General features: G+C 34.7%; 1 protein-coding gene across 4 annotated transcripts in view; it reads right to left on the bottom strand.

The window, feature by feature from the left end:
• SOX5 (SRY (sex determining region Y)-box 5) overlaps nucleotides 1–13407 on the bottom strand; it is an 894001-nt gene that overhangs the window by 578811 nt on the left and 301783 nt on the right. Inside the window, exon 1 of one of the 4 annotated variants that reach the window (XM_012641045.1) lies at nucleotides 11033–11186. The exons of 2 other annotated variants lie outside the window; for them this stretch is intronic. Coding sequence is in view for 1 of the 2 variants with exons in the window: in XM_012641044.1 (XP_012496498.1) it covers nucleotides 9732–9769 (38 nt within the window). In the remaining variant the exon portion in view is untranslated. Of the gene's footprint in view, nucleotides 1–9731; nucleotides 9872–11032; nucleotides 11187–13407 lie in introns of those variants that run through there. One more of the 4 variants, XM_012641044.1, reaches the window with a different exon arrangement.

The following is a 13407-nucleotide window of genomic DNA, read 5'->3' as shown; positions in this document are numbered from 1 at the left end:
CTCAAAGGGTTTAACATTTCTCTTGAAATTGTCAACCAGCGACTACAGTGTAATGCATATCAAGGTGGCTGGCCTTATGCTAATGTTAATAGTTATTTAATTAATTTTGAGAAACACTCAAAATCATTCTTTGGACTACCTGTTTATAATCTTAGTTGACCTTGCTAATTTCCAGCTCAATGTTTTATTTATTCATACAAAAACGTATACACTGTCCACAGCCTCTGTGTTGTCCTAATGCTCTGTTGTCTAATCTTTCTTTTTTTTCTTTTAACTTATCTTATAAATAAATAGATTTTCAGCTCTTTGACCTAAAGTGCTACTCTCATGCTTTTCATTTTTCCCCACAGTGCCTTGTTCAGTAAGCCATACATAATTTATCTTTTACAATATTGGTAATTGTTAAGGATGGTGATGTGATGTCTGAGAGTTTTAAGCACACAGAATGTGAGTCTGATCTTCTGAAACACTTTAAACAGCTCAGAGCAAATTTGGGGGCACTTCATCCTAAATAAGAATTATACATAGTACTGACATTGAAAACTCCTAAGATATACTATGGTTGCTTGTTCCTGTACAATGACACCTCATTGACAGGTAAACTGAAGTGATCCTACATGTAAAGGCTGGTTATAGGAGACAATTTATAGCTGCATAAATGCAAGAATTCCGACCACTAGAGTTAAGAGGAAGGGACCTTTCAAATGTAGTTCAAAGTGATGAAATTTTAGAGTTGACAGATTTTTAGAAATTATCTACCCCACCTTCTCTTTTACAGATGCATATACTAGGACCCAAAGAGGTCTCAGTTTGTAAGAACGAGAACTTGAGATCTTACATCCAGCTAATAGCGCTTCTACTACATCACACTTCCAAAAAAATCAGTGAAGATACTGGCAAGTATAAACCTTAACCAAAAAGAGGAAATCATTTTATTTTTTAGGAGAAATACTCAAAATACACACACACACACAAACCTGTTCATTTGATATGTATGCCCACGCCTCTAACACTTAACTTACTCATTATCTCAGCCTGAAATCTCAAATATCCCCAAATGTTACTCAAGCATACCTAGATTCACCCAACTTCTTCAATTCCAATTGTCCATTAAATGTGCATCACAATACCTCCCTCAGGTTTCTAAAGCTGAAATACTATTTGTCCCTGTAGCACATGCCATAGGATTTTGTGTTGCAAATGAGAAAATGGAAACGAACCATGTTTGTATTTCTATGAAATATTTCTTCTTTCAAAGATTTTTTTCCCAAAACTGCAGCTTTCATCAGAATTTGTTATAATTCATTCATAAGATCAATTGGTCTATAAGTGAAAAAGTTTGTCCTGAATTCCTAACTTTTGTATGTGTATATATGACTAACTATTACATTCCCTAAAATAATCCTTCACATAACTGTTAATGACTCCCAATTATCTTTTAAAAGTCCAAATAATATTCTGCTCCTTCACTTTGATTCTTTAAACTGCTGTCAGGATCTTTGGGTATGTTTTAATTTCTCTAGAAGAATGCTTTTAAAATGTTAAATATTTTTAAACTGTTTATAAGTCAAATTAGATCCATTTCATTTTTCCAGTAATGCTAAAATTTTTAGAAATAATTATACTACCAATATTTGTATCCCATAATCCTTAGGTTTCTAAAAGCAATACCTTTACCTCTATTTCCAAATTCTAGCTATGTTTATGACTAGAGGGAAACAGAAGTTCTACCCTCAGAAATAGCATTCATTATCCTTCTTTTTCCATTCCCAAGTGTTCTGATTATTGGTAGTTTGAATTTTGCATAAAAGTTTTCTCCACATCCTGATAACACTGTGAGAGAAATGACAAAGAATCTGAATCTGATATTGTATATTCAGTTATGATTCAAGGTCAAAGTTGAATTAGCAAATGAATCAGAAATTGAATAGTTTGATCACCAGTTCATTCCTTTCTACACTAAATAATAGGAATGCTATACATTATTCTAACAAATCTTTAACAGAAGTCTCTTATAGCACAGATCAGAAAGAAGAAAGAAAATATTAACCTTAATTTTATGGGCCATCTTCCTGCAACCTCTTTTCAAACATATTATGAAACTCAATAGCAAATAAAAAAAGGGAAAAAAACAAAGGGATATCAGGAGAGGAGTGAAAAAAAAGTCTTTGGACTTTGTAAATTATTGCACAACAAACTCTTGCCTAGGGTAAATAACCAAAAGGAAGAATTCTAGGCAATACTTTAACTCTACAATTAGAATAAAAATGTTTTAGAACTTTGTCAAGCAATCTATATTAACTATAAATGAAAAACTAAGCATAAATAATTACTTTTTTCATTTTGTGTTCTCTCATCTGAAGGCATTATTTCTCATTTTCAATGTTGTGTTTCTTTTTTCATTAGGATGCTATTTTATTGGATAAATATAAAAATGATTAAAATGGTAAGTCAAAGATCATTACCGAAGTTCTACAATCAGTGCTCAAATAATCTACCCCCTTGGTATCTCAATCTTCATTAATATAAAAAGAGAAAATAAATCCAAAATAGGTAGTAAATATTGACTACATTTTGAAATAGATTTTGATTAAAACTATGCCAAGAAAACATGATTTGGGTCTGTGTCTTCTTTTTCTACTACATTAAAAAATTAACAACAGGCAACACAAGTTAACTCTTTCCTTTCTTTTCTCAATAATGTTCCTGAAGTCCTAAAGGAGAGAGAGGACATGTATCCTTTATGAAATTGCTGCTCAGTGTCCCAGCTGATCTAACTCCCTTAAACTGCCAATATCAAAATCTTACAAGGTTTTGAGACTATTTTTTTTTTGCTCCATGCAGTGAATTTCATTTCTTAATGTTACATTTATTCTCAGTGCATCTGATTCTTAGGTTTCAATGTGACAGAAATGATTGGGATGGGTAGGGGAGGCAAGTGTGCATAGAACATAACAAAACCCTATGCATCTCCACAACGAGAAATATTAAAGTGGAGCTACACATACATTTTTAAGAAAGATCATATCTTCTGTTTTTTAACATTTTCTTTTCTAAAACACACTTTCTTTCAAAGATGTGAAGAGCAGAAATAGAAACGCTGTTACATATGAAAGTTTCAACGGATTTGCTGCCAGAAGCTTTTCTTTATAGTGTTCCTCTTACCTACACTATGTGTTGGCACTGGCAGGTAGCCCTAATTCGTTAGTAGCCAAATTATTTTTGTCCCTGAAGTACGAGAAATCTCCATAGCACATGAATGAGACATGGTTTACTAGTTTACACACATTTTTATAACTCCAAGAAACCAAAACTCATTCACAAATGCTTTGATTTCAGCAAAGAGAAGGGCCACAGAATAACAGAGATACCCACTTTGAATTCCTCGTTCCCATTGTCCATGAGAAAACGAAGAGAAAAAATCTTTTTAACTTCAATAAAGAACTTTGATCCTTAATGCAAGAAAAATAAACAGCTTTCTGTTCACCACACTCCACATTTCATTTAAGTCAAAACATTTCAGTACAAGGCATTAAGAGAAAACGTCATTTAGTAATAAACCTAAATGTCTCCGAAAAAAAATTCTTCACAACGGCATAGTACATTAAGATAGTGTAGTTCACAATAACTAGCATCCTCATATTGCATGATCACCGGATACATTTACACACTGCTACACCACCTCACTAAGTTATAGAGAAAAATAGTAAGAAATAAGCAGCAACACTAAGAAATAAACACATAACACAAACAATGATTCAACCACAGCAAAAAAAAAAAAAAAAAAACACCTCTGAAATTTAAGGCAAGACAAAAGTAAATGCATTAACACAAATTTAGGCAAGTGACTAAAATATTACTTAGATAAAAGAAAGAGAGATTTGCAATACAATGAGCTGAGTTTAGGTTTGAATTGATTTAAGGTTTGACACTGATTTCAAATGTCTATGAACATCTACAATCTTTTGTTTTTAATTTTCCTTCTATTATGTTTTATGGGCAAAAAGTCTTTAAACTACCTTGTAATAGATTAATTACTTTCAAGCTGGGTGACAAAAGGGCATAATGACCAGAAAATGACATAAAACACACAGAAAACGCATGTTAACAAGTTTATCAACAAACCTGGGTAATTCTCATGAAGTACAGATTAAGGTTCAGTGGTTCCAAACTGGCAGCATTCAAATTGGGTTCATATTTGGGTTTTTTGTTTTGTTTGTTTTTTTAAACCACCTGTCCTAAAACGACATTGTTTATGCTAATTATCTTTGTTTATGCCACAATTCTGTTTGTTTACTACATTCTTTTAAAATACCATATCCCTATAAACAGTTCTCACCAGAATTCTTCTAAATCTTGTTTCGGTCTGGTCCTTCTCCGCAGCCCACTGAGCAGAATGCAGCTCTACAATGAAGGCGCAAGAGCTGGGAACAACTTTGAGTCTCTGACTCCTCAGGCTGGCAAAGGCAGGGAGTACTGCTGAGGTTTTACTCTCAGGCTCCAAAGGAAAAGGATACTGAATGTGGAGAAATGCAACACCCCCCTATTGGACAAGCAGAACCATACGCCACAGTATCTCCAGAGGAGATGTATGAACTCTCAACTAGTAAGTAAAGAAAAGAATAGATAATACTAACAGAAAGGAAGAACAGTTTCCAAATTGCAAGAGAAATCACAGAGGTCAGGAAGAATAAAAAGGTCTTCTCCTGAACCATTATCAGTTGTAGAATAAAATGTAAGAACAGGAGACATTCTCCTAAAATATGTCTAAATTTAAATTTTTCCTACTCAGGCAATACCACTTGATCAGGTTCATCTATAGAGCATTCAAATATTACATATATTTATATATGATGCCATCAATCAACAAAAAGGAAGGAAAGATAGAATGAATGAAGGAAGGAAGATTTTTGCTATGTTTCAGTCTGTTTCTTGTTCAACAAAATTTTTCCATTAGGACAGAACACATTTCATGCTTTGGTTAAATATTTGATGATATTTTTATCTGATTTCTATTATCTGAATCAGAGACGTGGCATACTGGAAGTATATGTGAGTTACTACAAGAGAAAAACTTAGAATGGTTTATTTCCCATGCTATAGGTTAACCTCACTGAAATTATAAAAGAATACCAAATTGTGAAAGAAAAAAATCCATCAGTTATACTTATTTCACTAATCTATTAAAAAAAGGAATTCAGACTACATAATACACATCTGCATTATACAATATACTCATTAGGAGGCTAAACAACTGATAGTGGAAAGAATAGACAATAAAAATCAGACTTTACCCATGAATGTAATTTTGCTTTCTAAATGCATTATGAATAATCCATATGAAATAGCTTCCAACTCCATGGAGGAGTAATATGCTTAAGAATCAGAACGGGTTTTATTATTTGCCTCTCATGTATGATGCATGTACAGATTTTAGTTAAAAGCTCCCTAAAAACAGGTAAATAACACGTGCTTATTATATTTGAAAAACATAGATAAGAACACACCAACATGTGAAGTAATCATAATATTTGCACATTTCTATATCTATCAGACCTGCTAAACACTAAGCAGTACACAATGCCACCTGACATTTAACCCTTAATTGTTCTTGGTAATCAGTCAGGTCTCCTGCCAAGTCTTTAGGACAGTACTCCAGTGTGAGTGTGACAGAAATGTGGTTTATAAACTGCCCCATGCAAGCTGCATTCCAAATCAATGTCTTAGCTCAGTTAGCTTGAAAATTACTGAGATGGTAATTAAAATCTATAATCAGGTATAGAGGCACCTTTTCCTCTATAAAGTAGTCATAAATGAAAAATAAATAAAATGATCAAGGGTCGATATCAGAACATCCTGAAAACATAATATCAAACTTACAGGTTTATAGTTGTCATTAGGTGACAGAATGTGAACAGATAACTTTCCTTTGATTCACACCTAGAGGTTGCCTGCTAACCTGAATGTACTTATTACTGATGAGCACAATGGTTTAAAAAAAGTTTCTGATTAAGCTGAATAAATCTGTCTACATAATAAATATTTTATTGCTATGGTCAAACTTTAGGTAACTAAAATACCACTAATGTCAGATATTCTTGCAAACCTCTAGCAGTAGTTTTTACTGGGAATTTTACAAATTAGTTTTTCACAGTACCTGGTGTGTCTTTCTTTCTTCAGAAAAACACTGAAAAGTTTTCTTATGAGAACAAAAATTATTTCTTAATCAGTATGACCAGAAATAAATTTGATGGGAACATAAAGTAAAAGAGTGGAGTTAATTTTTATTGCAGGTTTTATTCTTACAGTGTTCCAGTCAACATCTAGAAAATATGCTGTCATCTGCACCAATTTTGGAGAAGCAAGATGATACTATAAACTTAACTTGCTTCATCCCACTACCTTCAATCCCAACTTTTTTTTCCTTTCTACACACTATCAGACTGTCTTCCTCAGCAATCATCCTACACTTGCTTTTTAATTAAGTCTCTAACATAAAGCAATTAGAAAGTGTAACAAGTAGTTTAGTCATAAAACTATTATATTACAATCAAATAGGACCAATATAAATAAAAAAGAAAAATAGAATACACCATTGATAAACTATCAAAAACTGCTATTTTTATTCACTATAAACAAAGTGATATTGAAATTTAAGGCAATATTTTAAATATTTTCATTCCAGGAATACAAAAAAATAGGTGATATTTTCAAAAGATAACCTTAAGTCACAATCATTCATTATTTACCTTCAGCAAAATATATAAATTCATTGATTCCTTAAAAAAATTTAGGAGAGTTTAGGCATTCATTCTAATGATGCTATTACTAACATTTAGACCATGTTGCCAGCTATGTTTCCTCAAAACAGTAAGATATAAAAGACTTTCTTTACAAATAATTCTTTAGAACATACTTTACCTATTCGCCTCCCACCTGAGAATTGTGTTTTTCAGTAACCATAATCAGTTATGACAGGGACGCTTGAAAATAAAAATGAAATATTTCAAGTTCTTTACTTTTTAGAATTACTGTTCTATTTGCTCTACCTCCTCCACATTTTTTAACAATGAAATTGTTACTACTTCTTAACTATTTAACAACTGTTTATTAGTCTAAGATTATTGACCATGTTCATTTCTAGGGCTGATAATACAGACATATACAAATCTAAATCTAAATTTTGAGCCTGATATTTAAGTTGTGAATATTCCTTAAAGTTCAAATAGTCTACAGGTTGGAAAGAATAATAAAAAATGGACAAGACTCTACCAATGAAATTAGAAAAAAAAAGATCACATAAAACTTTTATAATGCATGAACCCCAAGCAACTTATTTTTGTCTTCGAGACCAAAGTTCTCTATTTCATAAAGAAATTTAGAAATCTTCTTTTCATATTTCGAAGTCTGAGTGAAAAGGAAAACTCATCTATTGCAGGTGAGCAAATAGAATAAAAACTAGCATTCAATAGAAATGACCTACTTATTCAACGAAAGTTGCAAATAGTTGAAAAGGCAAAAAAAAAAAAAAAAGCTGATTATACATGAGAGTACAGTTACATCACATATATCTCCTTTGGAGAATACATTCAATGTTGTGTCTGCATGATATACTCTATCATGCATGGGTGACTATAGATACACTCACCCGTACAAATTCAATGTAAACAAATAGTAATGATTTACTGAGATTTTTGTATGTATTACCAATTACAACCACAGGGGAAATTATTAAGAAATTTTATATTGTATGACATTTTTCAAAATTATTTTAGCCACTAATATCTCTAAATATGATGTCCATACTAATAACCCTATTGATTATCACTTGCTTATTTAATTAGCCAGTTAGAACAGCATGCCTCTGGGTGACAAAAAATGAGATTCCCACCAGGAGGAAAAAAACATGTTAAGAGATCTGAGCCTCAGAATAGGAAAGGGAAAAGTTGAGTTTAAAAAGAGATAATTGAAAAAATACAAATAAAGTTCACAGCAGGAAGCTTGCCTATATAGAGAAATAGGCTACAGCCTGTTAATATGTAACTACCTTTTTATAAGTACAATCTGTTAACAGCCTTACAAATCAGCCTCAGAGTTTTATTTTCAAAAAGTATAATTACAATTAAAGAATATCATTTAAGTGCTATTCTGTGCATTCTAAAAAACTTAACTGTGTTAAATTAACAAATTGCTACATTAGGAAATAGTGTGTTCCACTATGAATAACTTCAGTATCTACATACGAAATAAGGCTATATTTGCAAATAAAAGGTAACTAATATAAAGAGTTAATACACAGAACTTTGAAAAAATTAATTCAAAAGTGTTAAGAAAGCTCAATCATTCACTGGAATTATTTAGTGAGGATGCACCTTAATTTAAAAAAAAAAAAAAAGAAGAGGAAATGAAAGAAAGAAAGAAGATAGTATTAAAGTATATATGTTGGCTATTTTACTTTCTTCTCTGATGTGATATTGACTTCTCTAATATGTGACCACATTCGGGCGTTATTTTATTCTCAGTACTCTTTTTCTCTTCCATTGCTTCACTTCTAGAATGTTTTAATCTTTGTCCTTTCTTTTTTCGTCTTTTCATATCAAATTCAGTCGTTTGAGCGATGAACAGCTTGACTTAGCATATTTTTAACCAGCTGGTCTAGCACCTAGCTTGCATTGCATAGTCAGATACAACAAATGTTTATACAGAAGGTAGCTTTCATGAAAATGAAAAAAAGCCTGGGTATCATGCATCCTGGCTTTTTTTAGCTTTTTTTTTTTAAATTCACCATACAGAATACAAAGTTTGAATTCTTTTTAATGGCAAACAAAATTCTATTTATAGTTCAAAAAAAGAACTTATGCTGGGATAAGAACTCAAATTTAAAAATTGCAATGTGTACTTATAGGAACATTAAGAGGGCTAAAATTTTTTCAAAGCCCTGCTTTACTTGCAACAACATCAAATGGAAAGATGTTGCACATACTTCTCTAAACAGAACAACTTAATTGCAAATACATTTATTCCCATCAAAGCAAAAGGGAAAAATAACAGTAAATCAAAATTAAATTAAGACAGCTAGCACAAAAAGTGGTCACTAAAACTTGGAAAGGGAGCAGCCTCATTTCCACCCTTTCCCCCCTATTTCTGACACTTCAAGAGTAATCTACTAATATATAGCTACTATGTTACATTTTCTTTGGAAAAAAACTGCTCTCTTATATCAACAAAAGGTCATGTGCTTTACTGAGCAGCTTCCAAAGTTTTACGGAAAGATCAAATAGGAACTTATAGCCTCTTTAAACCACCACTAAAACCTTCTGTCACCCTAGAAATTACAGGAGAGAGATGCTGAACATGGTAACACTCTGCACGAAAGCGTTTTTAGAAGGTGTAGAAGGGGAGAAAACAATCAATGAAGGAAGAAAGTAAGAGAGTGAATGAGGAAGAGAAAAGCAGCAGCGAGTGGGGGAGAGAGAGATGCTTAATGTTCATTTAATTTCCTGTTATAGGACGCAACCTAAAAACATTAGCAGAAATCTCAGAGACTTTGCAAATCAGTTCAATTTGGTCCGGGGAACCACAACAAAAATCAGCTAACAAGATTGCAGAAGCCCTAGCTGAAAGCTTCTCTCACAAACACGTTTTGGGGAAGCATCTTCCAATGATTCAGAGACTACTGTAAAATGGGAGAGTTGTACTTCAATATATTAGGGGGAAAAAACTGTACTCACCTTTCAAACTCCTGAGGTAAATCAGGGTCAGTAAGCATGCTGGAAAAGCACAATTTCCCTTTGTCACAGCAGCCACCTATGATCGTCTCCAACTGAACCTGTCAAGTGAGTCCAAACCTTCTAAACCAATTGATTTTCTCTCTCTCTCTCTCTCTCTCTCTCCCTCTCCCTCTGTCCCTCTCTCTCTCTCTCTCTCTCTCCCTCTCTCTCTTTCTCCCCCCCCTTCCCCTCCTCTCCCTCTCCTAGGACTCCTTGACCAGTCTCTTAAAGGGGTAGCGCACTTCCAGCAGCGGGGTCTGGCCGCTCCCCCCTCCGCAGAGCCGCACGCTCCGGCTGCAAGGCATTAGACAACCTCAGGGTGCCTGTCCTTTCCTTTTAATTCTCTCTTCTAGACATCACCGAATGTGAGAAGTCAACTCATTTAACACGTCTCCCATACTCTCTTCTAAATAATAAAAGTCCCACGCACACATAACACACACACACACAAAACAGTACGATTTTGTAAAATGTATTTGCTACGGATTAAAAATGAAGTCTGTGTAATAACAGAACCCCGATTAGATTAAACTGCATTTACGAACTAATTAAGCAAAAAAATTAAATGTTAGTAATAGCATTTTTACACAAAGAATTGTTTTTCCTTCTCACCCCTTTCTAGGCTCTCTCCGTGCGCACACGGAAACACACACACACACACACACACACACACACTCACACTCATACAACAATCAGGCATTGTTCTGAGGGAAGAAAAGCAACTTTGACAGATTGAAATATAGCAGAGGCCCCTTCAAGGAAACCTGTAAACAACTTGTCACTCACTCTGTCGGTCTCACTGTTAGCTCGTGCTTTCCACAAAGTGGTGCGAACGTCCTGGCAACCCAACCAAAGTTTCCTCAGCTCCAAACTCCATAAAACACGATGCGCGATGTGCAGGGGAATAGGTATCCACATGCCAAAATAACACACGCGCGCGAACAAAAACGCAAAACCAAACCGGAAAATAAAAACAAAAAGATGGTACTAACAAACTGTCCTGTTTGGGATCGCTGGGGAGGTCAGGGGTAGGAAGCGCTCCCCTGGCTGTGGATCTCTTTAATTTCCTCTGCCCAGGCAGCCACAGATAACAAGGTGGACAAACTATGGCTTTACAGATCCTAAGCTGGCTGGCAAGGCACAGCCTCCATAGCAGTTCCAATTATCTAGATAAAAATCTGGCAGGCGAGGGAGGTAATCAGGTAATGTACCTTTGACATGAAATGACAGAGGCACATACACACACAGAGAGAGACACTTACACAGACGTGCATGCAGAGATGGTGGCTGCCCCGTGCACCGCAGCATCTGGTCAGGGAGTAAGCACACACTCACCAACATGAGATAGTGTGCATTCTTCACACACGCTCACACACACACACACTCAGTCACTCACACAGGCTCTCCACTCCTACTGGGAGGGTTCATTCTGCACAAAAGGCTACATTACAGAGCCCGCCCCAATAAGGGAAAGAGAGGAAAAAAAAGCCTTCCATTGTTGAGAGGGCAGGTCAGTTGATTAGATTTTCTGTGGAGAATTCCACGAGGAAATTCCCTTCAAAGCCGAAGTGATTAACTGGGGGCTATTCTGGAAATGGAGCAGACAATGGCTCAATAGTCTGTACAGCCAATGTCCAGGCTGGCACTGAACTCACTTAAAAAAAAAATAAAAGCCAGACTCCCTGTTCTTTTCCACACATTCCTCCCCCCAACCCCCTCCACTCCTTCCAACTTCCCCTCCCAATTCCTTTTATTTTGCAGCTGGACAACATTAAGGGCCTTTAAAACCACAAGGGTTGACCCCACAGCAGTTTGATTAGGTCCCACTTTTTTTCTTCTGGCGACAGGCAGACAGTAAGTTTACTTTTTGAGACATACACAATGACACACCATACACATCTACCAAACAGAAAAATCAATTATTAACCGTCTCATATTAGTACATTTATTCTTCATTCAAAGCTTATACATTTTTTGACAAAGTTGATAATAACTTAATAATGAGATCCATCGTTCATGAGATAGCCTAAAAATATACACATATATACTACAAAATCAATGCGGAATAAGATTTAAGCATGTCACTATGGAGTTAAGACACTAACAAAAACACAGAATTATGACCCACCCTGAAAAAGCTGTTAACAAGGGATGTGGCAAAAATGACTTGATGCTGACATGATTTTCATTTTCAGCAGTTGGGGACGGGGGGAAGGATATTACTCACTATTCTTTCTTGTCGTTAGCCTCAAATTATCCTTTATTACAGCTACAACCTAATCCTATGTAGAAAAATGAGAAAATTGTTGCATTTATTTTAAATATCTATTTTTTCAGCCCTTAAGGGGACTACAATCTAATACGCTCTAATTGATAATGTATACAAAAATAATATTTTTCTTCTATTGTTAATGGTGGTTATGGGAATTAGGGTATGGTAGTTGCACAGCTACACACACGTCAAAAATATGTTTAAAAAATTTTTCCTAATTAGGGAATCTTGTTTCATCTTGTATCAATAGAGAAAAACGAGGAAGGAGGATGGGTAAGTTATAGGGAGCCATGGGAGCTGGAGTCAGGAAGAGGAGGAGGCAGGGAGGAGAGGACGCAGGGAGAGCACAAGAAGGAGATATAGTGGCAGCATAAAGATAGAAACAAAGATAATGGCCATAAGGCAGGATGCTGAGATCCGTATGGTCCCAGCTGCTGTCTTGCTACCGCTACTACCTCTGGTTGTTTCTCTGAAACTAATTCAGAAGGTCACCAGAGCAGGTAAGAAAGAGAGTATGAGTGTTTGAGGCCAACTATAGTATACAGGAAAAACGTTCACCTTGGAATCTTCCCTGTCTTTTGTTTTGTTTTTATAGTACCTAATATATGTATGTATAACTATACACATGCCAAATAAACACAAAGAACATATAGGAAAATGTTAAATGCTTTGAAAGTTAGTCTTAGATCTCAACATATTCTATAAACATTCCTGTAGCCATTCAAAACAAATTATTTCTTGCACAATCATCTATGCTGAAAGAGTTGAAACAGACTAGGAACTAGACAGAAAATTTGCCAAATATAATAGTGATCATCCTAATAATGATAATTGGAACTAATGAAACTCCAAGCTCATAAGGAATTTTGTTCACATAGATTAGCTCATGGATCTTAAGCAGTGTGGAAAGGAGTAGGTATGAATATCCCTAATTTCCCAGTGTTCAAAGTTGGGGAAAAGAATTTAAAGGCATACAACTGGCTAGTAGCCCATTTGTTATTTGAAGCCAGATCTTCTATTGCCGTATTTCACGTGTGACATCATAATACAGAATAAACTGATCCTCCAGAATTTATAGCTGAATGAAATCCCAAGATGGTACTCCTTTTTTAGTGACCTCAAAGCCTTTCAGATAATTGTTATAAAAAATCAGATTTTATAAAATCTCATCGTCACTAAGCTAGTGTGCTGTATTTGATGGTTGAATAAAATATTTTAAACGTACCTTTCCAGGCCACAAAAGTTTTCTTTCATTTTAATTCTATATTGCAAATTAGCATTTCTGCCAGATTTTAGAATGTCAGCAAAAGGGAAGATGGTTCCAAAAGGTTTTAGTCAAATTTTGCCACTGGTTATTTTATTAAA

Source organism: Propithecus coquereli, unplaced genomic scaffold (genome assembly GCF_000956105.1).
Source record: "Propithecus coquereli isolate 6110/MARCELLA unplaced genomic scaffold, Pcoq_1.0 Scaffold16, whole genome shotgun sequence".
Lineage (NCBI taxonomy): Eukaryota > Metazoa > Chordata > Mammalia > Primates > Indriidae > Propithecus > Propithecus coquereli.
The sequence above is the reverse complement of the archived record's forward strand: the minus strand, read 5'-3'. Positions and strand labels throughout refer to the sequence as shown.